Source organism: Symphalangus syndactylus, chromosome 17, assembly GCF_028878055.3.
Source record: "Symphalangus syndactylus isolate Jambi chromosome 17, NHGRI_mSymSyn1-v2.1_pri, whole genome shotgun sequence".
Classification (NCBI taxonomy): domain Eukaryota; kingdom Metazoa; phylum Chordata; class Mammalia; order Primates; family Hylobatidae; genus Symphalangus; species Symphalangus syndactylus.
In genome coordinates, this window is record NC_072439.2 from 44,803,517 (window position 1) to 44,830,665 (window position 27,149).

Sequence of the window (27,149 nt, forward strand, 5' to 3'; positions counted from 1 at the left end):
TTTTTTAAAAATTTTTTTCTATTTTCTATAATAAATATATGTCTTTTATAGTAACAAAAAATATTTGTAAAATTTGATTAAGCTGACGGAGGCTAAATTTGAGTACTTTACATTCTATTTCACAAGGATTTATTTTAAATGTAAGGATCCATGATAATAAAGGCATAATATAATTAATTAGGAAAACATGATTTATGAGATACTTTTCTGAATATAAATGCATATTTGAATACAGTACAGGATGTTTAGAAACAATTTAGACAATTTAAATCTTCCACTTCTCAAAGTTTCTATCCTAAAATTTCTTATATTTTCAATGTAAACTTAAGACATATCTCTATTTAGAAGATAATTATGAATATAGAATGTGCTGTTCAATAAGCATGTAATCAGTGAATATTGATAGTGAGGTTAATATACTCCCAGTATTATTCTGAGCTTTTGATCTTACACGTATTTATTGGATGAAGTATGAAAGTAAAGTTCAGTCTTTTTCTTTTTTTTTGAGACGGAGTCTCGCTCTGTCACCCAGGCTAGAGTGCAGTGGCACTATCTCTGCTCACTGCAAGCTCCACCTCCTGGGTTCTCGCCATTCTCCCGCCTCAGCCTCCAGAGTAGCTGGGATTACAGGCGTCTGCCACCACACCCGGCTAATTTTGTTTTCGTTATTTTTAGTAGAGATGGGGTTTCACTGTGTTAGCCAGGATGGTCTGGATCTCCTGACTTCATGATCCACCCGCCTCGGCCTCCCAAAGTGCTGGGACTACAGGTGTGAGCCACCACGCCCAGCCAAAGTTCAGTCTTATAAAGTAATATCTTATTACCTCTCTGGAGTCACTTTTCTAACAACCATTGCTTGATAGGTGATGGCTTTCTTGTCTTTAAGGCCTGCATAACTAAAATCCGAAGGAATAACACCAAGTTTGATAGCTAAAAAACCAATTGCTTCAAACATTTCCAGGTTTTCCTTTCGTAGGGTAAAAGCTGAAACAAAAAAAAAATCTTAGATCACAAAAAAGCAGCTACCATATATCAATTACATTCTTAGCTGACTAACACATTAGTATAATGAATCAAACTATTAATGTAAGGAGGTTTTTTGTTGTTGTTGTTGTTGTTTTGAGATGGAGTCTCACTCTGTCACCAGGCTGCAGTGCAGTGGCGCAATCTAGGCTCACTGCAACCTCTGCCTCCCGGGTTCCAGTGATTCTCCTGCCTCAGCTTCCTGAGTACCTGGGACTATAGGCACACGCCACCACGCCCGGCTAATTTTTGTATTTTTAGCAGGGATGGGGTTTCACCATGTTGGCCAGGATGGTCTCGATCTCTTGGCCTCGTGATCCACCCACCTCGGCCTCCCAAAGTGCTGGGATTACAGGCGTGAGCCACTGTGCCCAGCCGTAAGGAGTACTTTTTAATGAAAATATAAAATCAGCATGATAGATTTCAGCTGTTATTTTTAAAGTGCTGGTTGGCTCATTGAAGGCTTACAGGTAAAAAAATCCAAATTCCTTCATTTGGTATTCATATCTGGCCCAAATGCACCTTTCCTGTCTCCAAGTGCACCACTTCCCTTCACATATCCTATAACCCTGCCACAGAGAACTTCTTGTAATCCCTGGATTAACTAGAGCCTTCAACAGTTTTGTACTTTCATACATTTAAGTCCTTTGTCTAAAACATGTGTTCCCCTTGTATGTTCATTGCAGCGCTATTCAGAATACCAAAGACATGAAATCAACCTACGTGCCCAACAACAGTGGATTTGATAAAGAAAATGTAGCTGGGTACTGTGGATCATGCCTGTAATCTCAGCACTCTGGGAGGCTGAGGCAGAAGGATTTCAAGAGCAAACAATCTAAGACCAGGCTGGGCAACATATGGAGACCCCATCTCTACAAAAAATTAAAAAGTTAGCCAGGTGTGGTAGCAAACACCTGTGGTCACAGCTACCCAGGAGGCTAAGGTGGGATGACTGCTTGATCCTAGGAGGTCGAGGCTGTAGCAAGCCACGATGGTGCCACTGCACTCCAGCCTGGGTGAAAGGGCGAGACCCTGTCTCAAAGAAAAAAAAGTGGTACATATACACCATGAAATACTACACAGCCATTAAAAAGAACAAAATCATGCCCTTTGCAGCAACATGGATGCAGCTAGAGGCCATTATCCTAAGTGAATTAACAAAGGAACAGAAAACCAAACACCTCATGTTCTCACTTATAAGTAGGAGCTAAACACTGGGTACATGTGGACATAAAAATGGAAACAATAGACACTGGGGTCTATAAGAGGTAAGAGAGAGGAAGGGCATAGGGCTGAAAAACAACCTATTGGGTACTATGCTCACTACCTGGGTGATGGGTTCCATCGTACCCCAAATCTCAGCATCACACAATATACCCTTGTAACAAACCTGCACATGTACACCCTGAAACTAACATAAAAGTTAAAAAACAAAATGTGTTCCTTCCATTTATTATTTGTCTTACTTCTATGCATTCTTGAAGGTCCAACAGCAGCAGCCATTCACCCTGACAATTTTGGACATGTCATTCAAAAAGCTCAGCAATTTAAAAGAAATCCCCAACTTGTTTGAGATATTAGTTTGTTGCTGATAGTAGCCTAGGTGGATAAGCATTTTTTCACCCATAAAAATTTAGAATTTAGTATAGAAATATATTTAAGAGAATCAAATCCATGATATTGTATTAATATTAATCTATCTACATAAAAATTTATGCACTTGAATGTTTAAGAGAATGAAACTTGTAGTTTCAATTTAAAATATTTAATTGATTTAATTTGTCTTTTTATATTGAATCTTATTTAAGTTAGTAAGCAATATGGGAACATTTACAAAATCCTAAGGGTCACTAAATTTATAAGTTTAATGTATAAGATTTATAACATTTTCTTAATTACTTGGAACAATTACATATTTAAAAACAAAGTCAATTATACTGAATTTTAAAATTCAATTTTAGAGACTTCCACTTTGAGCCATGTTGGAATAACTGATACCAGATGACCTCCCACTGTAAACAAATAGAAAATGGAACAAAACATATGAAACAGCCATTTTTAGAGACTGGCAAATAGGTACCACAAAACTGTAATCTAAAAGAAAAGAAAAACAAACGAGGAGAGTCCTAAAATACTCTAATTTTCTGCCTAGAAGTACATTCTGGAACACAGCACAGACATAATCCAGGTAGAGCACAGGAGTTTTGCTGAGTTAAGAGGGTAGATATTAGATTTCAGGAATGCTGAGTGGGCTGGAATTCACAGGGAGAGTACCTGGTAAGACAAAGCTTTGTAGAGAAGAAGTTCCAGAAATCTACATAAATGGTTCCTTGAGTTTGTTGCTGATCAGTAATTTGTGCATGTCTACGGTTAAATGCTATGTATTATTTATTGTTGCATGACAAGTCACTTCAAATCTTAATGGCTCACAATATTCATTTATCTCCTGTACTTTCTGTAGATCAGGACTTCAAGAACTCTTTGATTTGGTGGTTGCAGTTCAGGCTCTCCTGAGGTTGCATGCAGCTAGATGTGGCTAGGGCTGCAGTTATTTATTTATTTATTTGTAATTTTTTTATATATATATATATTTTTATTATACTTTAAGTTCTACGGTACATGTGCACAACATGCAGGTTTGTTACATATGTATACATGTGCCATGTTGGTGTGCTGCAACCATTAACTCATCATTTACATTAGGTATATCTCCTAATGCTATCCCTCCCCCCTCCCCCCACCCCACAACAGGCCCCAGTGTGTTATGTTCCCCTTCCGGTGTCCAAGTGTTCTCATTGTTCAATTCCCACCTATGAGTGAGAACATGCAGTGTTTGGTTTTTTGTCCTTGTGATAGTTTGCTGAGAATGATGGTTTCTAGCTTCATCCACGTCCCTACAAAGGACATAAACTCATCATTTTTTATGGCTACATAGTATTCTATGGTGTATATATGCCACATTTTCTTAATCCAGTCTATCATTGTTGGACATTTGGGTTGGTTCCAAGTCTTTGCTATTGTGAGTACTGCTGCAATAAACATACGTGTGCATGTGTCTTTATAGCAGCATGATTTATAATCCTTTGGGTATATACCCAGTAATGGGATGGCTGGGTCAAATGGTATTTCTAGCTCTAGATCCCTGAGGAATCGCCACACTGACTTCCACAATGGTTGAACTAGTTTACAGTCCCACCAACAGTGTAAAAGTGTTCCTATTTCTCCACATCCTCTCCAGCACCTGTTGTTTCCTGACTTTTTAATGATTGCCATTCTAACTGGTGTGAGATGATATCTCATTGTGGTTTTGATTTGCATTTCTCTGATGGCCAGCGATGATGAGCATTTTTTCATGTGTCTGTTGGCTGCATAAATGTCTTCTTTTGAGAAGTGTCTGTTCATATCCTTCGCCCACTTTTTGATGGGGTTGTTTTTTTCTTGTAAATTTGTTTGAGTTCTTTGTAGATTCTGGATATTAGCCCTTTGTCAGATGAGTAGATTGCAAAAATTTTCTCCCATTCCGTAGGTTGCCTGTTCACTCTGATGGGCTGCAGTTATTTAAAAGCCTGAAAGAAACTGGAGGATCCATTTCCAAAGGGGCTTATTTACATGGCTGGAAGGTTGGTACTGGCTGTTAGCATGAAGCTCTAGTTCCTGTCCAAAGGGCTGTTTGAGTATCCTCACAGTACAGCAGCTGGCTTTCCCCAGAGTGAGCAATCCAAGAACATGACAAGAAGTATAATACTTTTATGACCTAGCCTCAGAAGTCACCTCACATCCACATTCTCCCTCAAATTCTTTCCAAGTTCCAAGGCTGAATGCTTCCAAAGCAAATATCATGTGTGCTTTACTGACCATTATATCCCATCCACTGGCAGACTAATGGGTAAACAAAATGTGGCATACACCTACCATGGGGTATTATGCAGCCTTAAAAGGGAAGGAAATTCTAACACATGCTACAACATGGATGAATCTCGACAACATACTAAGTGAAATAAGCCCATTACAAAAAGACAAATACTGTATGATTCCACTTATATGAGATACCTAGAGTTGTCTAATCCATAGAGACAGAATGAAAAATGGTGGTTCCCATTTTTCAGAGCTGGAGAGGAGGAATAATTGTTTAATAAATATGGGGTTTTAGTTTGGGATGGTGAAAAAATTCTGGAGATGAATGGTGGTGAGAGATGTACAACAATGTGAATGTCCTCAATGCCACTGATACTTAAAAATGGTTAAGATGGTACATTTTATGTTATGTATATTTTAACATAATTTAAAATTAAAAATAAAAGGTTTTTTGAACCATCATTCCTCCTTTTAACATATGCCTCCAACTATTCACAACTTTAGAAAAATGAATTTAAACTAATATATAAAGTTCTATAATTTTTTTACTCATTAACCCAAATTAATATTGTTAGAATTTCAAGTAGTATAAGATAAATAAGAATTCCTAGAGCTGCTTAAATCACTCACAAGCAATTCCTCTTTCTGCGAGTAAAGCTAGTATTGTTTTTCCTTCAAAATGGATATATCTGTTAACACTTACTATATGCCTAATATTAAGTAACTATTACATAGTAAACAATTTCATTATTTCATTCAATCCTTAGAATATCATTGTGAGTCAGGCTTTACTATTACCCCATTTTTCAAGTACAACCAAAAGTTATGAATTATTAAGTAACTTGCCCAAGGTATTATTCTTCCCATTTTTACATTTGTGAAATCAAATCTTAAAGATGTTAAAAATTTCATAAGTCTTTTTGTGAACTAAAAGTCATAATATCAAATCAAACCCACGTAGTTCCAAGGTCCAAACTCTTTTCATTTGCACCTGTAGTCCCTACATGGCACTATCCTATTTCTGTGTCACTGTGCAAATTTAGGTTCCTGGTTTTATCTTAAAATACCTTGCTAAATAAATTTATTAAATATGATCATCTGAAACAGTTCCATCCTTCAAGTAGAATTGAGGCCAATTAAACCTAGTCAGCAGGACTTTTACAGTGAGAGTTCATCAGTTCCAGCCACCCTGGGAATTAAACACAGACCCTAAAACAGTGATTCTCCAAGAGTAGCAGACCAGGAAAAAACACTGCCTGGAAATCTGTGAAAGCCTCAGAATCAGAAACTGAGAATGGGGCTCTGAAATCTGTTTTAACAAGACCTTTTGATGATTATATGCATGCTGAAGTTTCAGAACATCTTGTCTAGAAGACCAGCAGGTCCAAGTTTTCAGGTTCCCTACCTTGGGTAGGGAAATATAATTTGTTTTGGATTACTGAGTATCTCGTCACTTTCCCAAGCACAGTAAATATATTCTTCTAATCTCTAAAAACTTAATTTTAATTGAGATGACTTCCAAAATATGAAATCAAGATTTACCTTCAATAAAACTTATTAAACACAAACCAACTGCTTCAACTTCATACATTTGTGAATAGGCTAATATAAATGCCTAGGTTATCAGTAAGGCTAATTTTTAAATTCAGTGTAATTTGAAACGTTTTATCATCTTCCAATAAGTAACAGAATAAATAAGAATTCCTAGAGTTGCTTAAATTGCTTATCAGCAATTCCTCTCCCTAAAGGTAAATAATATATTCTTTCCAATCTCTCTAGCCAAGTCTATTCAATTCATTTTCACAATTTTAAATTTAACTAAGCTTATCCAAGAAAATGGATGATGATTTATTAAATTACCTGTATATATAACTTTTCCTTCTTGGCATTCAGAAAGAGGCCTTTTCCCACGCTTGTGTGCTTTTTCCCGAAATCTTACTGTTACCACCACATTCGGATTACCAGCACTGCAATTCATTTCAGAAAAAGATTTGGTTTCCACAAGGTTTCCAAACTTTTTGTTGACAAAATGGTGGACAGCTTTTCTGTGGTCTTTGTTTGCATCAGGTTTAAAGGTAAATTTGGAATTTTCTTTCTTTGCATCCAAATATTTAAAAAAGTCAAATGCTTCCTCTTCAGATACCAAATGACAAAGTTCTTTATACTCAAGATTTGGTTTTACAACAATTTCACTGTTTTTTCCTACAGTTATTAAAAATGGAAATTTCTGCCTAATGGCACTGTGTAAACTAGCCCTCTGGTTTCTGTCAAGGATTCTGCCTATTGAGAATTCAGGAGGTAGTCCAGTTAGCTCTGTTTTAGAAAGCCACTTCTCTTTTATATCACAGGCAAAATTATTCAGTAACTCATGAGTTTTTTCATCCAAAAACGAGCTTAAAACATCAGCTTTTTCTTCACATTTGGAAGTTCCATCAACGATAGTATCTTCCCTTTCTGAACCAGACTGATGATTTTGGTCACCATCAGTGTACTTAATCAAAGTATTAACTTCTTGGTTTCTTCCATCTTCAAAGGACAGATTTTGAAGATCTAGTTTTGGTTTTTTGGGAAAATTATTTGGCTCAGGTTGTGTTTCACTAATCTTGAAAATAGGCTCATCGATGGTCTTATTAACTAACTGTCCCTGTTCATCAATTTCAGTAACAATAAAGTCACTTGGTGAGCTTTTCATAGTGCCATGAAATCCAACATGATCATTAAAGAAACACAAAGAACTAAACCTGATTCTATAATCTGTATCTTCTTCCATTCTTCTATAATAGTGCCTAGAAAACAAAACAAAGAGGTGGTTAGTTAACAGAAAGAGAAGTTATGGATGACCAAATAGGAATAGGTTTGCAGGATTTAGTTAATTCTGTCTCTCTTTTAATTCTGAGTCTTCTTAAATGGTATCATTAACTTAATTTTTAACTATATGTACTTCCTGTGTACTTTGACTCTCCTACACCAAGCTGAATTAATAGGCAAACTATTTCTGGTATAGCTAAAGATTTGTTAACTTGTATCTTCACTGACTCCAGATTTGTACCTATTATCCAGGATTAAAATGAGTCAATTTTATCTTAAAAATATCATTTGTAGGCCCACAAGAAGAGGTGAGAACACAGGACTATAAAACAAAAATTTGTCCAAATTCCATTCCTGGAGCCTAAAATTTCCAGCTAATTCCAGAGAACATGTGGCTAAGTTTTCTTATATTATTAGTGGTTAGTGACAGGAGAGGTGACAAAAAGACAACAGGAAAACTGATGGGTAAATGAAGTTCTAAATACAAATTTGTGATTCGATTGTATTTCAAGGTAGGATTAAGTCAGTCCTGGGCCTTGTCTAATGCCCGCATTAGGACAAATAGAAGCTTTCAAGGTTGACCCAGAGGAAAGTTCTAACTATATCATTGGCATCAGACAGAAGAAACCCTTACAGAGCTTCCTGGGAACACTATGCAAGAGAATAGTACTCTGATCTCTCACTTTTCACACAAACCCATGGCTCCCATACCATATGGAGCTGCAGGAAAGATAAATTGCCCAGGGGCCCCATACTACTGAGTTCTGTGTTTCCTCCACATTCTCCAAGTAATTTATCATCATCTGGACCATCATCTCATACCTATAATGTATTCTACCAATCTGAACCAATTTAGCAAATCACACCTTCTCAATCCTTTCCATCATGCCATATAGGAATCATTACAAATTCTCCATATCCTAATTTCCTAAGGAATATATAAGATATATTTACTTTCCTTAATTACTTAATTTCCTGTACAGTTCCCTCACTTTCTTGCCCTAATTGAAACCTGGCTATTTCTTCAGGCTGCTTCTTCTTTAGTCCTCTCAAGTGAAGGCTGTTTTTTCTTTCCCACCCATCTACCTTAGGACCTGGAGGCTGTAAATATTGGTCTATGTTTGTCACTGTTCCTTGCAAGCCATGTCTTCCTCTACTACCTCCAAAAACCCCAATTCTTTTGAGGAGCCTGCCATTGGGCTTTACCATCTGCTGTCATCCTCTCTCGGATCCCCAGACAACTCTGCTTCATTCACTGATCTCTGGCTCACTACCTTCTTATCCAGCATGATTTTCATGATCATCTATATAGATCATCCATTCAATGTCTTGGACCCTCAAGTCCTCAATCTCAACCTCAACCTCACACCTCTACTTCATCTTGGTCATCCACTGTCATGGTCATAACTTTGACTTTGTCATCTCCAAAAACTGCATTAACCTTAAGCATCTGATTCTTATCACTCCCAATGTCCTTTACCACACCTACTTTAATACTTCCATTCCAAAAACTTTTAGATGTTGTGAAGGTCCCTAACTCCTGCTTCTACAACTAGTCCACAAACCAGCCAGAATGGTGTCTTAAAAGGTAAATTAAATCATATCACAATCCAGTTTAAAACCCTCTAGTCACATTTGTAATAAAATCCAAATTACTCACCCTGGCTTCCAAGGACATCTAAGATTAGGGACCCTGTTTATTTTCCAAACTCATTTGTACCTTTACCCCATTACCCACTATATTCCAGCCACTCTGGCCTTCTTCAATACTTTTGTGCTAACTGTTCCTGTTGTTTAAATTGTTCCTTCCCCAATCATATAGCTGTATCTTTTAGGATTCATGTCCTCAGAGAAGTTTTTCCTGACCAATAATCTACAGGAAACTGCAAGTGATTCTCTTTTTTTATTTTTTTGAGATGAAGTCTCACTCTGTCACCCAGGCTGAAGTGCAGTGGCACGATCTCGGCTCACTGCAACCTCTGCCTCCCGAGTTCAAGCGATTCTCCTACCTCAGCCTCCCGAGTAGCTGGGACCACAGGGGCACGCCACCACGCCCGGCTAATTCTTGTATTTTTTTAGTAGAGACGGGGTTTCACCATATTGGTCAGGGTGGTCTTGAACTCCTGACCTTGTGATCCACCCACCTCGGCCTCCCAAAATGCTGGGGTTACAGGTGTGAGCCACCGTGCCCAGCAAGTGATTCTCTTTCACAAAACCCTATTTAATTTTCTGCATAGCAGTTCTAGGTAAAGTTTTTATTATTTATTATTTATCTCCTCCAAAGAGAATGTTAGTTCCACGTGAGGAGTAACCTTGTCTGCCTTATTTACTACTGATGATCCTACATTTTGAACAGTGTCAAGCACATGGTAGGTCTCCAATAAATACTATTGTTAAATAAATGAAATAACTAGTACAAAATAAGAGCTGTAGGAATGAAGTGGAAGATAATTAGGAGAGGCATGATGCAAGAAGTGGCCATCTAAGTCCTCCATAGTTCAAAAGATAGAAATGAGGCAGAGACCTCACAAGTGATGTACAAACAAAACATGCAATGTGTGAGAGAAAAACAAGCAGTCCAGATACAGGGCAGCGGGGATGGGAATGCAGGGAGAGTACAGTGCTGGAAAATGCAGCTGAGTTACTACCAGATTATGGAAGATGTTGAATGCCCTGACAAGGACTTAGAATCTATTGGGTGGTCAATGGATGGCTACTGTTAGTGTTTGAGTAGAAAAGTGACACAATTCCAAAACATGCTTTTGGAATTGTAAGATGATTCTGATGGAAATGAGCAGGATGTATCCGATGGAGTAACAGTTAGAGGAGTTCAAAAACAAAACAGCATGGTCAAGAACATAGCTGTAGGGATTGGCTCTGAAAGAATAATGATCTTTTCTTTCTCCCAGAAAAAAGGAGGAAGATAGACATTCTAAGCAAGTGAAACAGGTAGGGAAACTTGGGGAGAATGTAATTCCAGCATCCTGGTAAGAGTGGAACCGACCTGGAGGACAGCAAAGGAGCCCACGTGGCGTTAAGCCTGAAGGTGCAGTATTCCCATTCAACAGAGACTGCTGATGACAGTGGGGTGGGGGGAGGTGGGGGCGGTGGGGAATAGTTTGCTTGGCCCGTGGTTGAGGAATTCGTTGGCTGAGGAGGGATGCTGAGAAGCTATTAGAAATACTGAACCCAGTCCTGCAGAAGCTACTTAACTTCGCAGAAAATTAGGGCGTCGTTGCCCTCCAGCACGTCCAAAGGTGTCCCCGACAAGGACAGCAGCTCTACCTGTTTCTTCTCCCTCCCCTAACTCTGCCTGTCCAAAGGCGCGACACTAGCCCACGTCACCTTTATTTGGGGGAAAAGGGTATGGATCCTCAATGCCAACCTCGTCACCCCCCCGCCCCCCCCGCCCCCACATACAAGCCCACCATCTCGCAAGAAGCTCGACCCGGTCTACCTCGGTTCAGTGGAAGGCATTCATTTACACAACGCTGTGCGCATGCCCGGAAGCCTTAAGTGTTTCAGCCTCCGACAGGGGCGTAATTAAAGGGGCAGGCGCCCACGTAAAGACGCGCCTTACGCAAGACGTGGAGTTTCTCACTTTGTGGAGCCGCCTGGAGGCGCCAAGATGAAGCCCGTCGGGGAAGTGGGGCGGGGCCAACCCGGCAGGCCCCGCCCCACCGCGGCGCTTCCTAGTTCGGCTGGTTCTTCTGTCGCCGGCTTCAGCATCCCGCGCCCGGGCAGGTAAGGCATTCCCCGCCTTCATGCCTCGGTCAAACGTCGTCCGAGGTCCGCTTCCAGGCCTCGGCACCTCTGCCCCAGAGTTGCTAGGGTAGGTTGAGGAACGGAAATCTCTTTATCATCCGTGAGAAAAGTTAGAGAGGAAGTGGGTTCCTTGGACAGAGCTTACTCCAGAAGAAAGACTTGGGTAGGTCCCCGGGAATCAAGAAGTTCGTCGGCCCTGAGGAAGAGCCTGAGGCTTGGAGGGACGTCACCCAGCTGTTCTGGGGCGCAGTCGGATCTCAAGTTTCTCACCTCCCAGGCCCTGGATTCCGTGAACCCGATTGCGAAATGAAGTCTCTTTTCCCCAGAACCAGGAAGTCAGGCCAGCACCTGACAGATGCATGTGGCGCCGACAGCTCGCGGAGCCTCCACACGATTGTAATTCGCTTGTTTCTCCGGCCTCCAAGCTTCCAGGGAATTAGAAAGTGGAGGGGGCTTATGGGATCAGATGAGAACGTTCGCAGATGGGGGAAAAAAGTGTACCTGTCAGCCTGGAAGCCAGAGAGAGACAAAGGGATAAAAGCAAACCCTGTCCAGGTGCGGTGGCTCATGCCTGTAATCCCAGCACCTTGGGAGGCCCAGGCGGGCGGATCACTTGAGGTCAGGAGTTCGAGACCAGCCTGGCCAACATGGTGAAACCCCCGTCTCTACTAAGATACAAAAATTAGCTGGCATAGTGGCGGGCGCCCGTAATCCCAGCTACTCCGGGGGCTGAGGCAGGAGAATCCCTTGAACCCGCGAGGCGGAGGTTGCAGTGAGCCGAGATCGCGCCACTAACACTCCAGCCTGGGAGGCAGAGGGAGACTCCGTCTCAAATGAAAAAAAAAAAAAAGCAAACCCTGAGAAAGCGAGAAAGCACTTTGAACATTTAGAATGGGAACAAACGGCGCTATTAGTGCTTCAAAAACGTAACTGCCGAAGGCCCCTTGTAAGCAGAGGATATTAAAATCTGCCTTTTCCCTTTCTTGGAGTGGTCCTTGAAGAGGGCTATCGGGAAGTTCAAATTTCTTCTGTTTTCGTGCAGAGCGTTCATTTGAAGTTTGCCTTCTACCTCTCCAAACTGAGCTTTCGATATTCCAGGCCAAACTTGCTTCTTCCTCAGCCTTCTCCATCTCAGTAAATATCGGGAAACTTGGTTATGCCAAAAACCTTGGTGCTGTCTTCTCACTCTCCACATCAGCCCTTAGCTTTCTATTGGCTCCACCTCAGAATCCTAGGACTTCTGCACTTGCTCTGCTACGACCCTGGTCCCAGCCTGCAGCACCTCCCACCTGGCTTATTGGTAGGCTCTCCTAAATGCTTCTTTCTTGCTTCTCTGTCCTTACTCCAACATCCTTTATTCCCAGCAGCCCCAGTATCCTTCTAAGACATGAGTATAGAGCATGTCTCTTGTCTCAAAACTTCCAGCCTCTACATCTCACCCAGGGGATAAACAAAGTCGATACAAAAACTCTAAGGCCCTTGGAGACCTGGCCCCTTTACCTTTCTGACCTCATCTGCTACTTGCCTGTTCCCTCCTCTGCAGTCTCACCATGTCCTTGCTGTTGCCCAGTGGGCCCACTTCCAACCTTTGCATTTACATTTCGTTTTGTCTGCAAACTTTTCCCACAGATAGTCCAGTGGCTGGCTTTCTCCTTCTTTTTGACCTTTAATCAAATGGCATCTTCTTATTGAGGCTTCCTCTGACTACCCTATTTAGAATTGCAACCTTTTCTCTGTTTCGTTTTGTTCTTTCATTTCACTTGGCACCATCTGACATAATATAGAGTTTATTTATTTGCTTATTGCCTTCCTTCCTCCATTAGAATATAAACTCCATGAATTCAGGTTTTTGTTTTTGTTTTTTTCTCTCTCTCTAATTTTCCTAATGCTTCATCTCCAGGGGCCTGGAACAGTATCTAGCACAAAGTAGACACTCAGTAAATATTTGGTGAGTCAATGGTATTATAGTTTGTTTTTTAAATATATGCAAAGCATTTTCAATTACTTACTGTTGTGTTGGATCAATGTTCAAGAAAGATATGTTAAGTTTAATTTATGGTACACCAGCACATATCCCAGTTTGTAATAGGCAGCCCTATCTAATTTAATAGCTCTGGAAGGCCTCACCAGCTTTTGTTCATAATGATGATGTTAAAGTATCTAAAAATAAAGACTAATGGTTATACAGCATATTTTGCTAAGAATATATGGAAGTAAATAGTGTATTTTAGCAAGGATATAAATATATGAAAATTACCATAGTTGATCAAATAAGACTGCCACCGTCTCAAAAGCTTAGCTATTTTCTCAGACTTGTTATTTGTACGCTTTCAGTAGATCCTCACTAGTGTTCTGGAAATTGAACCTAAATACAATCTGCACATATCTTTAAAAATAATGTGATATAAGAATAATTTCTGCCAGAAAATAATAATTGCTCCTTTTTTTTTGACCACTTATTATGTGACAAGATTTGGCCCTTTGCATGTGTTGATTTTAATTCTTACAGCACTTCTTAGGTATTACTATCTCTGTTTTTCAGATAAAGAAAAGCAAGGTCCAGAGAAATGTATTTACTAGGTCTGGTCACAGTTGGCTTTGGTTAGAACTTAGGCCTGTGCAACCTCAAAGTTCATCTTCCCTCCACCCCTGCACAATCTTTTCCTCTGATCAAAGTGCTAATGAAGCAGTCTTAAAACTTTATTAACACATTTGTCAAGAATCTTTTGCCCTCCTGTTTTGGGCACAGTACTTTGGGATGGCATTGGATTCCATAAGCAGGTGCTGATTTTAATATATTTCTCAATCACCACCCCACCTTTTATACTTGTCTGAGTTGTCTCATTTGAAAATATGAATGGGTTTTCTTTACTATGAGAGTTAGTGGTATGAGGAAACAGTCATGAAGGTATTTACTTATTTATTTGTAAGCAACATATCCTGTTCCACATGTGTTAATCCTAAGTGTACTAAAGTAAATCTTGAACAGTTTGAAAGAGATGACACTTTTTAAGTTTTTTTTGCACAATCTGTTTTCATTATTGAAAATTCAGAAAAGCAAAATGAAAACAAAACAATCATAAAAGTCATCACCAAGGGATAACCACGTTCATATTTTGGCTTATGTTCTTGTAAGTATGTGGTTGGGAGTGGTATATGAATGTACATTTAAAGTACAATTTTAATTTCTGGGATTTTGAACTTCTGGGCACATGTGTGGAGGAGTTGCAGAAGGCCTTCTTTTTCCTAGTGTCCCTACACTTATCACCTCTGCTGGAAGCCTGGGTGCAGGAGAGCTACCAAATTTATCCCTGGCTGTTAGATAGTCTGGGTTTTTTCCTCAATTCCTTGTATTTAGTTCTAATTTATAAGACTACTAAGCAGTTCTATCTTTTCTAGCTTTGTCAATCATGTTGTACCTTACAGTAGAGAGAAATCTTAGTGAGGAAAAATAACTTGAAGAGAGCAACTGCAGAGTCTATAGGTAACCTAGATACAATTTCTTAATTAAAATTAAAAAATCATCAGCCTTTCATTCAACACAAATGTTGTGAGTCGTTGCTGAGGTGAATTTGGTTGGGTCCTAGCCCAGGAGAGCACCCATCTAACAGAGAAAGCAGACACATAAACAGTAAAACATAATAATTATTATAACAGAAGAATGACTAGGTGACATTTTGGAGCAAAAGAGATGACAAATCAGGGAAAGTTAACAGTGCCTTTTGAATTGGGCTTGAAGGAATAATAGGCATTTACCAGGTGGCCTTTAAGGTACGTGGGCTATTCTTTTACCTGGCCCTAGATGACTTCACTTCCTGTTTCACAGGAAAAAATAACAGTATGTGGGAACTCTTCTCCCTTCAAATATGTCTGTATTTAAACCTCTGCTTCCTTCTTTCTACATTCAAAAGAGGTTTCTCTCTATTCAAGGCTGATTTGTTTACCCTATGTGCTATTCATTATCCCATTTGTATTGCCAAACAGCTTAAGTCTTAAACCCTTAACACCAACAGTTCTCAAAAGTCTGGTTGGAGTCCCTAATGCTCTTTCAGGAGATTTGTAAGGTCAAAATCGTGTATAGTTAAAAGATTCATTCAGAGTGCAATCGATTTTAATGTTCCAAGTTAATTTATACAGCTTCAGATTCCACATTGCAGCTTACCTTTAGGAAGTTATTTCTTGTCAAATTTTAGTGTAGTATCAAAGAGAAATATCTACTACTTTGTGAAAAGGCTATTAAAATACACCTTTCTTTGTAACTATATGTCTGTGTGAAGCTGGATTTTCTTCATATACATCAACCAAAACAACATGCTGCAGTGGGTTGAATGCAGAAGCAGATACAAGAATTCAGCTCTCTTCTATTAAGTTAAATATCGAAGAGATTAGCAAAACTTTAAAACAATGTTGCTCTTCTGTTTTTGAGGAAAAGGTAATTATTTTTATTAAAATATATATGCTAACATGTATATGATTATTTTAAATGAATTAATAAGTAATTTTTAAGTTTCTCAGCATCAATTTATTATGGTAAATATTGGTACATATAACCAACATAAACAAAAGCCCTTTGGGGTCTACAGTCGTTTTTAAGAGGGTAAAAGGTCCTGAGACCAAATTTGAAAACTGCTACTCTCTTGCATGCTCTCCTCCCTCTCTTTCCCTACCCCTCCACCCCCGTTTTCCCTCCCCTCACACTCCCCTCTCTCTCATTCTCCTTCCCTTCATAACCAGACTTCCTGGAAAATCTGTTTTTGCCATTCACTCACTTTTTCACTATAGCTGTTCCCAAGTCACCAATGGCCTTCTGATTTCAGAGTCTAACATATCCATCAGTGTCTATTTGACCTCTGATTCTTTTATACCAACCTGCCACCTTTTCTAGAAGTCTCTGGCATGCTACTGTCCTGGTTTTTTTCTTGCCTTCATGACTAAGCAGTATTTTTAAAAATTCTTCTTTCACATCATTCCTTTCCACTTTAAGCGTTCCTGATAGGCAACCTCATTTTATTGTTGCTTCAACCGTATATGTGTATATGCTCTTAATTTGTATGAGGGCATTTCAAAAAGTTTGTGGAAAAATTGCATTAAAAGATAAAAAATGTAAACTTTGGCTCAGCGCTTTGGCTCATACCTGTAATCCCAGCACTTTGGGAGGCCGAGGTGGGCAGATCACCTGAGGTCAGGAGTTCGAGACCAGCCTGGCCAACATGGTGAAACCCCATCTCTACCAAAAATACGGGAATTAGCTGGGTGTGGTGGTGCACACCTGTAATCCCAGCTACTTGGGAGACTGAGGCAGGAGAATCGCTTAAACCTGGGAGGCAGAGGTTGCAGTAAGCCAAAATTGCACTACTGCACTACAGCCTGGATGATAGAGCGAGACTCCAAAAACAAAACTGTAAACTTTATTTCTGAACATAAGCTCTATGAAGTTCAAGACACTTTTGTAGCAATAACACCAGCCATTTGGGCCATCCCTAAAGAACTGACAGTCCTGGGAATTTAACCATGTCAATAAAGTCTTTTTTACATTATTAACTGAAGAAAAATGGGTGCCCTATGAAGATTTTTCAAGATTAGGAAACAAAAAGAAGTCAGAAGGAGACAAATCAGGACTGTAAGGTGGATGCTTAATGATTTCCAGTTGAAACTCACAGAATTGCCCTTGTTTGATGAGAGAAAAGAGCAGGTGCATTGTTGTGATGGAGAAGGACTCTGTGGTGAAGCTTTCCCAGGTGTTTTTCTACTAAACATTTGACTAAAGCTTTAACAGAAAAGCTTTAGTTTAGAAACACTTAGAAAAGCTACTGTTTCTCAAAACACTCTCTAATAAGCAGATGTTACCATTCTTTTTCCCTCCAGAAAGTCAACAAGCAAAATACCTTGAGCATCCCAAAAAACTGCGGCCATGCCCTTGCTTTTGACTGTCTGCTTTTGCTTTGATTGGACCGTTGCCACTTTGGGGGAGCCATTGCTTTGATTGTGCTTCAGAATCATACTTGTAAAGTCATGTTTCATCTCCTGTTACAATTTTTTGAGGAAATGCTTTAGGATCTTGATCCCACTTGTTTAAAGTTTCCATTGAAAGCTCTGCTCTCATCTGCAGCTGATCTGGGTACAACAGTTTGGGCAGCCATCAAGTGGAAAGTTTGCTCAACTTTAATTTCCAGTCAGAATTGTATAGGCTGAACTAGTTGTCTATGGTGTTCACTGTTGGTTCTGCTGTTAATTATAGGTACTCTTCCTTTAGGGCACAAACGAGATGAACGTTTTCCTCGAAAATTGGTGTGGATGGTCTGCTGCAGCAGGCTTCATCTTCAACATCATCTCATCCCTTAAAATGAGTTACCAATTTGTACACTGCTGATTTTCTGGGGGGGCATTGTCCCCATAAATAAAGTGTCAGTGATTTCACCATTCTTCCAACCAACCTCCACCATAAATGTGGTGTTTGTTCTTGCTTTACTTTTAGCAGAATTCATGTTGCTGTGGTAGAGGTTCTTTTCAAACTGTCTTATTCTTAGTGTCTCAAACTAGATCCTGTTTAGACATGAATGATAAGCCAGTGTGAGTTTATTTGGGAAATATGTTTTGCAAAAAAAAAAAAAAATGAAATCCATGCATGGTTTTTGCACGACATGCATTTTCCATGAACTCTTGGAAAACCCCTTATATATGAGAATACTTACATAATGAGCATTCTTTGCTGAAACCTCTCTCCTAAGCTCCAGACCACATATGTAAGTACTTGGTATGAAGGCTCCTAGATAGTGCCAAAGGTAGATATTTCACATTTAACATGAGCCAAAAAAAAAAAAAAAAACTTTATTCTACCTCCCTTTCGTCTAACTGCTCATCTCTAGTGAAATTGTTTTGATTTGGCCTCCTAAATGTTTTGACGTTTTACCTCTCCTTTCCCCTACCCTATACTTTTTCCAAGCTCTCATTTCTGCTCACCTGGATTATTGCAGAAGTTTTCAAACTAATTTTCTTGCCTCAATATACATCCCTTTAATTTTTATCCAGAGGAATCCACTTAACCATATAAGATTATTTAACATCCCTCCTAAAAATCCTAAAGTGGCTCTCCTGTAACTTTTAGTTTATAAGTTCAAACTGTTTGTCTTAGCATATGAGGTACATGATGATCTGGCCCTGCTACCTTTCCACCCTCATCTCTTCTCACTTAATCACAGGCATCCTGTGGTCCAGCCATAGCAAGCTCTTTGCCTGAGACACACATGCTCCCACCTTTTCCCATGCTATTCCCTCTGCCTGGAATTTTCTTTTGGGCTTATCCTCATTCCCTTTCATTCATCCTTCCAACCTCCTACTCCAACCAAATCTGTCTTGATATCCCTACTTCAGACTGCCTCTGCTTGATGCCCCTTTTCTGGGCCCCATAACACTCTTGCAGCATTTATCACTCCCTGTCACTGTTTGTATCCCCTGGTATACTGAACAGCTTGGAAACAAAGATTTTCTCTTCTCTGTGCTCCCATTTGTTAGTACAAAGACTGACATAATATTTTCTGAATGTATTCATGAATGAAAAGAAAGGAATGGTCTTTCTGAAATAGAGAATGGCATGAACAATGCATTGTGTTATAAAAGCAGAGTTGTATGGCATGACTTTTGGAGTCAGACATAAGTGTGAGTCCTGGATCTTTCACTTACCACCTTTGTAAAATAGAGATGATAAGACTGTACTGGGAAATAATTTAGTTGTTCCTAAAATAAATACTGAACAACACCATTATCTACAGTATGCAAGTCACTAGGTATATATTCATGAATAAAATTAGCATGGTCCTGAACTCATGGATCTTAAAATCTAATATGGGAGACAGTAAACAGGTAAACAAATAAGCATATGATTACAAATACATTGTGCAATGATGAAAGATAATTAGGTGAAGGGTAGCTAGACCTATTTAGATGTGGTCAAAGAAGTCCAAAGAGAAGAAGTGAATACTAACATAGAAGCCTATGATACAGAGAAGCTTTTCGCTTTTTACTCTTTTTGATAGTTTTAGAATGTTGTTCCATATGAACACATTATTTACTCTAAAATTGTATTTTTAAAATATATATAGGGAAGCAAAAATAATAGAAGAATATCTGAGTCTGTTTGTCTTAATTGGAAGGAAAGATCATTTCCTATTGAGAATGAGGGACACGCAGAACAAATAAAATCCACATAGAAAGAAGTAAAGGTATGAAATAGTCACTAAGGACTATGAGAGAAGACAAGTGGAAGGATTAATGGCAGTGTTGAAGGCCCTGTGGAAAGGGGGTTGCCATAAATTTGTATTCACATCAGCAACTCTGGTGTACAAGTAAAGTTGTTAGATTTATCCCTGGCTGCAGCTCTCCAGGGTGGGGTAGCAGAAGAAAAGGGGTATTGCAGAAATAAAGGTTCTGTCTAGAGAGTAGCTGAAGTGGTGAAGCACAGGTTTTGGTGTAGTAGCAAATGAATTGTGGTCAGGCAGATCTCATGGACTCAAAAAATGTGCAGAGGTCAAGGAAGAGCAAACTATGTGAAAAGGGGGTGGGTGGACCATATCTGTTAATGCTACACAAATCATTTCAGTACTTTTTTTTTTTACTTCTACCAAAGAATGTTGCATAAATTTTTAATTGTAAATAAGTACTGATCGAGAAACATATATTAAATTGAAAGGTAAACGTTTTTATTAATAGATTTGATTTCTGAATATGCTAATTCTGATAGTTTATTGATATTACTCTTAAAAAGAATTTTTCTGGTAAGTTTTTTGCCCCTTTCTATAACTTTTATTGGAAAATATCAGTGTCAGAAAAAAGTCCCCCGATTTTTATTGCTATTAATAGGGGGAAAAAGGAAGCAAACCCAGAGGATAATTGGACAAATGAATTAACAATTTTAATTTCATCTTAGGGTATCAATGACTTGACTTTGGAATGTTTCTTTATTATGGTATAATCAGTTGCTGACATTTCATATGATATAGCAAAGCGTGATATATAAGCTTACAGATGTCATCTCTAAAAGTACTGTAAAATTTTAATGAGATTTTTCCATATTTTAGGAATAGAAGATGAACAAACCCATAACACCATCAACATATGTGCGCTGCCTCAATGTTGGACTAATTAGGAAGCTGTCAGATTTTATTGATCCTCAAGAAGGATGGAAGAAGTTAGCTGTAGCTATTAAAAAACCATCTGGTGATGATAGATACAATCAGTTTCACATAAGGTAACAGATAAAATTCTTTGTATTTTTAAATGCTTACATCACAATATGGAATGATTAATTGGTATAAGTACTGTCTAATGTGGCAGTTTAGAAAGTAAACCTCTCCACTATGGAGGAGACATTGGTAGTAGGTAACCTCTTTTTGATTGTTCCTTTTGCAGTTGTGTCTTCTTTGTCCCATATGTCAATAGGGCTAATACTGTGATCTCTCAAATAAGTTTTTTGGGTTAGAATCAAGATTCCCACCTTTGCTGTGGTTCCCTGTTTGGCAAGCCAAGTGAAATTCACTCTGCCTCATACTTCTCATTTCCAGATTGAAGGAAAATAAGAATGTTACAAGAATGTCTAGTAAAAATCTAGAGCTTAAACTTCAAAATGTGTGAATCTCTAATGCACTCTAACGATGTATTTTGGGAGTTTTTCAATTCGACATTTTAAAGTTGTTGCTTACAAGTGTACACTTCTGTGCACAGAATTCTTAAATCTTAGCCAGGATTTCTCAGTGCTGCCTTCAGATAATTTCAATTTTTCCTTTTTACTCATCTCTGCTCGATTTAGTGTAAAATATGCATGCAGATTTTATTTTTGTCAGTCATTGCAGTTAAAACCTATGTCAAAATATACACCATGGAATACTATGCAGCCATAAAAAATGATGAGTTCATGTCCTTTGTAGGGACATAGATGAAACTGGAAATCATCATTCTCAGTAAACTATCGCAAGGACAAAAAACCAAACACTGCATGTTCTCACTTATAGGTGGGAATTGAACAATGAGAACGCATGGACACAGGAAGGGGAACATCACACTCTGGGGACTGTTGTGAGGTGGGGGGAGGGGGGAGGGATAGCATTAGGAGATACACCTAATGCTAAATGACGAGTTAATGGGTGCAGCACACCAACAGGGCACATGTATACATATGTAACAAACCTGCACATTGTGCACATGTACCCTAAAACTTAAAGTACAATAATAATAAATAAATAAATAAATAAACAAAATGTTTCTTTGGTAGCAAAAGGAAAAGAAGACTATTTGTTATTTTCAGCATTAACCTGGCAAAGAACCTAAAAGCCTTGGCTCCCTTGCAGGAAATGTTTCCTCATAAGAAGAGCGAACATGTTAAATTACTTGAAAGAAGCTTAAGTTTAAACTGTGTTAAGCCAATGTTTAAAGATAATTTTTTGATATTGCTGTTAAAAACTTATGGGAGATAATTGGGGCAATGGTGGCAGGAAGATAAAGCTCTTCTCTTTTTTTTCTTTTTTCCAAGACTCATTCCTATGACAGAAAAAGCTCTTCTTTACAAAATAATACCTGCAAATAATTGTGAAAAGAATGGTAGAATGAGAAAAATACCTATTTGCAACTACCAATGAGTAACTGATTCATGCAAGGCTCATCACTGAACCTAAAAGCATAAGGTGAAAGGTGGTTGTTCTCGTGCATATGAGCAGGATATGCACAAGATTTTAAAGTATTATAGGCTGGGCACTGTGGCTCATGCCTGTAATCCTGACACTTGTGGAGGCTAAGGTGGGCAGATGGCTTGAGCCCAGGAGTTCAAGACCAGCCCGGGCAACATGGTAAAACCCCATCTCTACAAAAAATTAGCTGGGTGTGGTAGTGCACGCCTGTAGTCCCAGCTACTTGGGAGGTTGAGGTGGGAGGATCACCTGAGCCCAGGAAGTCAAAGCTGCAGTGAGCCATGATCATGCCACTGCACTCCAGCCTGAGTGACAGAGCAAGACCCCCTCAATAGATAGATAAAAAGTACTGTACACAAATTACTTGCGAAGTATGAAACGGAAGGGTACATTTTTAATGACGAAATCTGAAGTACACTTCCTTCACCAAGTGATCAAACTTTAGCACCAATAATAATGGTACAAGATGCCAATATGTACCCTTGGATGTGATACAATGGGAAGGGCACATTATACCTATGTAGTATTTCTACCAAAATGCTTAATCTGAATTTAATCATGAGAAAGTAGTCAGATAAATCTAGGCTGTTAGACCCTTTCTATAAGATATCTGGCCTATATTCTAAAACACACACACCCACAGACATAGATTGAAAGAGAGCATGCACAAGAGCCCAGATATGGCACAATTTTATCAATTATTCAATTGGTGAATCTAGGTGAATGGTTGTTCATTCTATCATTTTTTCAACTTTTCTGTAAGTTTGAAATTTTTTAAAATAAAATCTTTAGAGGAAAAACAGAAAAAAAACAATATTGGTTAAATTTTTAAATGTTACTTTTCAAAACTAATTTTTAATTTTAAAGAAATGGAAAGAAATGGGTTGAAAGCCGACTTCGTGATTTTTTTTCAATTTAATTGAATTACAGTTAAGATCAAAGGAATAATTTCCTAATTTTTTGTATATTCTGTTTCTTTTTAATTAAGCAGGCGGATTTATTAAAAATTATATCGCTATCAGAGTCTTAAGTCATATGGGAAGTAATATTTCTAGTAGATTAAGAATACATTCTTAAATCAAATGAGATCTGAATTTGTACCTCAACTTGGATACATCATATTGGCTGTGTGGCTATGGGCTGGTTACCTCTCCAAGCCTGGCTTTTTCACTAGTAAATTCGTATGATAATCATAATATCTTTGAACATGCTCATGTGTGTGCATCCTGTAACCCACTAAGTAAATATCCAGTAAGTACCCAGTAAATTATTATCATCATCTTTGGCATCTTTTTTCCTCCTACCTTTCCTGTCTCTTTGTAATTCTTGCTGGTTCTCTTGTTGTCCCTTTTCTTTAATGTTATAGGAGATGCTGTGGGCAAAATGGGCAGGGGAGATCAACACCTATTTTCATATGACCTCAGTTTATAAATGCTATTGTTTGAATGTGTACCCAAAAGTTCATGTGTTAGAAACTTAATACCCATTGCAACAGGGTTGAGAGGTGGGACCTTTAAAGGGTAGTTAGGCCATGAGGGCTTTGCCCTTATGAGTGGATTAATGTTGTCATAGCAGGAGTGGGTTAGTTATCTCGGGAGTGGGTTTCTGATGAAAGGATAAGTTAGGCCCTATTTTTCCTTCTCTCTCTCTCTCTCTCTTTTTTTCTCTTTCACATGCACGTGTGCATGCTCTTTTGCCCTTCTGCCCTTCCACCATGAGATGATGTAGCAAGAAGGCCCTAACCAGATGCAGCCTCTCGATCTTGGACTTCCCAGCCTCCAGAACCGTGAGCCAAATTAACTATTGTTTATAAATTACCCTGTCTGTGGTATTCTATTATTGCAGCACAAAATGGACCAAGACAATAGACTAATTTTGTTTCTTTGTTACTTACTTTTAAGGAGATTTGAAGCATTACTTCAAACTGGAAAAAGTCCCACTTCTGAATTACTGTTTGACTGGGGCACCACAAATTGCACAGTTGGTGATCTTGTGGATCTTTTGATCCAAAATGAATTTTTTGCTCCTGCGAGTCTTTTGCTCCCAGGTAAACTGATTGTGACCAGGGTGTCCACAATTAGGGTGGAAAGACAAATGGCAGAAATATAAATGTTTCTTCTTATTCTTACTTTTTTCTCATAGTAGATGAAGCTTACATTTGAGAGTCCCTTTCTTTCTTTCAGCACTCTTCAACTCTTTAAAAAGCAGTACAGACAAAGGACACTGTGGACTCTGCTGCTGAGGTGACAGAAGCTTCGTAAGAGTTAGATAGTTTTGTGCCAACAGAAAGTTTAGAAGGAAAGACTTCATACATCTGGCTTAGGCTCTAAGAAAGTAATTATAATTTTGAGTTCTTGCTTTTTTCCATCTTCAATTTCTACCCTGATGGGACTCTATGATTATAATTTTAAAAAATAGTATTCTGATGTGTTAGTGTCTAGTTGCCTTCCTTATAACCTTTCTTTTTTTCCTTTGATGCCTTTCACACCAGTGGTTCTCAACCTTTATCATGCATAAGAATCATTTAGGTTCTGGTTGAACATGTAGATTCCTAGGGTCTGTTCCAAATCTACATAATCAGAATTCTGGAATTGGGTTTAAGGTCTATATTCTTAAACAGGTGCTTCAGTGCCTCTGATATAGGTGGCTCATGGATCACTGTTTGAAAACACTGTCTTACTCTCTTTACCCATCTTCATTATAACTTACAGATTCATACTAGGCAGCTTCTTATGTGTGCAGTGAGAATATGAGACCAACCTGTAGAAACTGGAATGATATTAAATGAACCAAGTTTCTAGTTTAACTTTTTCACAACCACTTTTTCTTACTGAAAAACCACTTGTATCTTACTTCATTTGTTAGATGCTGTTCCCAAAACTGCTAATACACTACCTTCTAAAGAAGCTGTAACAGTTCAGCAAAAACAGATGCCTTTCTATGACAAAGACAGGACATTGATGACACCTGTGCAGAATCTTGAACAAAGCTATATGCCACCTGCCTCCTCAAGTCCAGAAAATAAAAGTTTAGAAGTTAGTGATACACGTAAGTAACATTTTCAGTGCTTTCCACTAGTGGATTTGTCATTAAGACTACCAGTGCTTTAAAAGAAAGCTCTTTCTCTTTTGTTTGTGCAGCAATTACAGGCACACTGGCAATAGCTCTTTTGTGAGTTGTTTCCTTCTGATATATTAAGAACAATCTTCATTGTATTAATCAGTGATTAGAGGCAATAGGACATGCAAACAACCAGAGAAGCTATGAAAAAAATAAGTAAATATTTACATAACTTGGAAGGGTCACTTTTTAAAATAAAATATGTGACTAGAGTTTTGGGTAGGTAGACTAGACCCATTCAAATGTGTGACTAGAATTTTGCATGGGTGACTATAGTGTTCAGAGGGTAGGATCACCAAACAGAATTCTCAAGAAAAACTTGTAATTTGTATTTTAGAAATGGTTTTATCTTCTCCCATCTTGTCTAATTCGAAATCATAAGTATTTGCATATATGTGAAATCTTCAAATGAGAAAATATTAGAATTATTAAAACGAATTTTTAAAATTTAAGCATGTTTTTCTTATTTTGACATTATAGGTTTTCACAGTTTTTCATTTTATGAATTGAAGAATGTCACAAATAACTTTGATGAACGACCCATTTCTGTTGGTGGTAATAAAATGGGAGAGGGAGGATTTGGAGTTGTATATAAAGGCTACGTAAATAACACAACTGTGGCAGTGAAGAAGCTTGCAGCAGTAAGTTATATTTTCAGGAATAAAAAGAAAGAGTTGCTTCATAGTGTGCTCTATAATAGGTTTTAAAGTTAATCTTTAGGAAATACATTATTTCAGTATGTATTTTCTTTAAATAAACATCATTCTAAATAGTAGTTCTTAAAATTTTAAAATCTGTTGAACACTATGGACCCTACCCCTAGAAAAATGTGGTTATGTACATGTACACACGATCATACACACAATTTTGGGAGATTCACAAACTAAAGTTGAGAAGCCCTGCTCCACATAGTGCTTCATGTGTAATCAAGATTAAAATGGTAAGATACCAGGAAAACTATTAAAAAAAAACCTTGTTTGCATTACTTTTCCCATTTAAAAATAAAGTTTAGGAAGTATACATAAAGAAAAAACATTAAAATTTTTTTTATCTGTGTCCTTTGTTGCCGTTTCTACTGAGGTGTTCACCTTTTACTTACTGACTTGTTATATTCTAAATCTTTTGTTAGAGCCTAAAAATATCAATAGAATGCATATGTATGTGATAAAGATAGTCACTCTTTGTCATGTACGTTGCAGGGCCTTTGTAGGGTTTTTTTCCATTTTGCACTTAAATTGCTTATGTTTTCTGTTTCCTAGAATTTTTTTCAAATTTTTTTGTGTAGTGAAATTTCGTCTTATTTCATTTTGTTTCCACAACTCAGTGAAATTTATATATATTTTTCATTCCACTAACCAGCCATGGACCTTGAGCAAATCACTAGTATTTCTAGATCTCAGTTATTCTGTAGAATTGAGAGAATAATACATTATTGTTTTAAAGAAAAGGAGATGAGCCAGCTGATCTCCTGATCCCTCTGAGCATTAGGAACCTTAGAATTGTGTAGTATTACATTGTATATTTTATTTTTTCAGATGGTTGACATTACTACTGAAGAACTGAAACAGCAGTTTGATCAAGAAATCAAAGTAATGGCAAAGTAAGTCTTAATTTGGCAGTGCAGTGTAGTGGAAAGAAAAAAGACAAGGAGTAAGGAAACTGGTGCACTCTAGAGTATGCCATGAACTAGTGATGTTTGCACATATATGAAATTAAAATAAAGTGTTTAGATTAGAGAAATTGAAAGTACCTTTGGCTCCATAATTCTAAGATTACATATACTCATATGCCTGGAGATTAAATAGCAGTCATTTTTATTTATGTATTTTTTTTGAGACAGAGTCTCGCTCTTTCGCCCAAGCTAGAGTGCAGTGGCGTGATCTCGGCTCACTGCAACCTCTG

The 27,149-nt window shown here is 38.2% G+C and overlaps 2 protein-coding genes across 27 annotated transcripts in view; one reads left to right on the top strand and one right to left on the bottom strand.

Annotated features, from left to right (window-relative positions):
* The window catches only part of PUS7L (pseudouridine synthase 7 like), a 146,256-nt gene extending 134,913 nt beyond the window's left edge, over positions 1–11,343 (bottom strand). For 8 of the 15 annotated variants that reach the window (XR_008652130.2, XM_063620156.1, XM_063620161.1 and 5 more), the window contains exons 1-3: positions 11,144–11,275; positions 6,739–7,664; positions 825–984 (exon numbers count right to left, since the gene is read on the bottom strand). Coding sequence is in view for 13 of the 15 variants with exons in the window: in XM_063620156.1 (XP_063476226.1) it covers positions 825–984; positions 6,739–7,664; positions 11,144–11,163 (1,106 nt within the window). In the remaining 2 variants the exon portion in view is untranslated. Of the gene's footprint in view, positions 1–824; positions 985–6,738; positions 7,665–11,106 lie in introns of all 15 variants that reach the window. The other 7 variants (XR_010116415.1, XM_063620157.1, XM_063620159.1 and 4 more) reach the window with 4 other exon arrangements.
* IRAK4 (interleukin 1 receptor associated kinase 4) overlaps positions 11,258–27,149 on the top strand; it is a 30,310-nt gene continuing 14,418 nt past the window's right edge. The window contains exons 1-8 of one of the 12 annotated variants that reach the window (XM_063620194.1): positions 11,327–11,430; positions 13,352–13,399; positions 15,729–15,883; positions 20,526–20,695; positions 24,029–24,174; positions 24,993–25,175; positions 25,728–25,888; positions 26,783–26,847. In XM_063620194.1, coding sequence (XP_063476264.1) covers positions 20,535–20,695; positions 24,029–24,174; positions 24,993–25,175; positions 25,728–25,888; positions 26,783–26,847 — 716 coding nt within the window. In that variant the 5' untranslated portion in view covers positions 11,327–11,430; positions 13,352–13,399; positions 15,729–15,883; positions 20,526–20,534. Of the gene's footprint in view, positions 11,848–13,351; positions 13,400–15,728; positions 15,884–20,525; positions 20,696–23,846; positions 23,914–24,028; positions 24,175–24,992; positions 25,176–25,727; positions 25,889–26,782; positions 26,848–27,149 lie in introns of those variants that run through there. The other 11 variants (XM_055249779.2, XM_063620190.1, XM_063620191.1 and 8 more) reach the window with 11 other exon arrangements.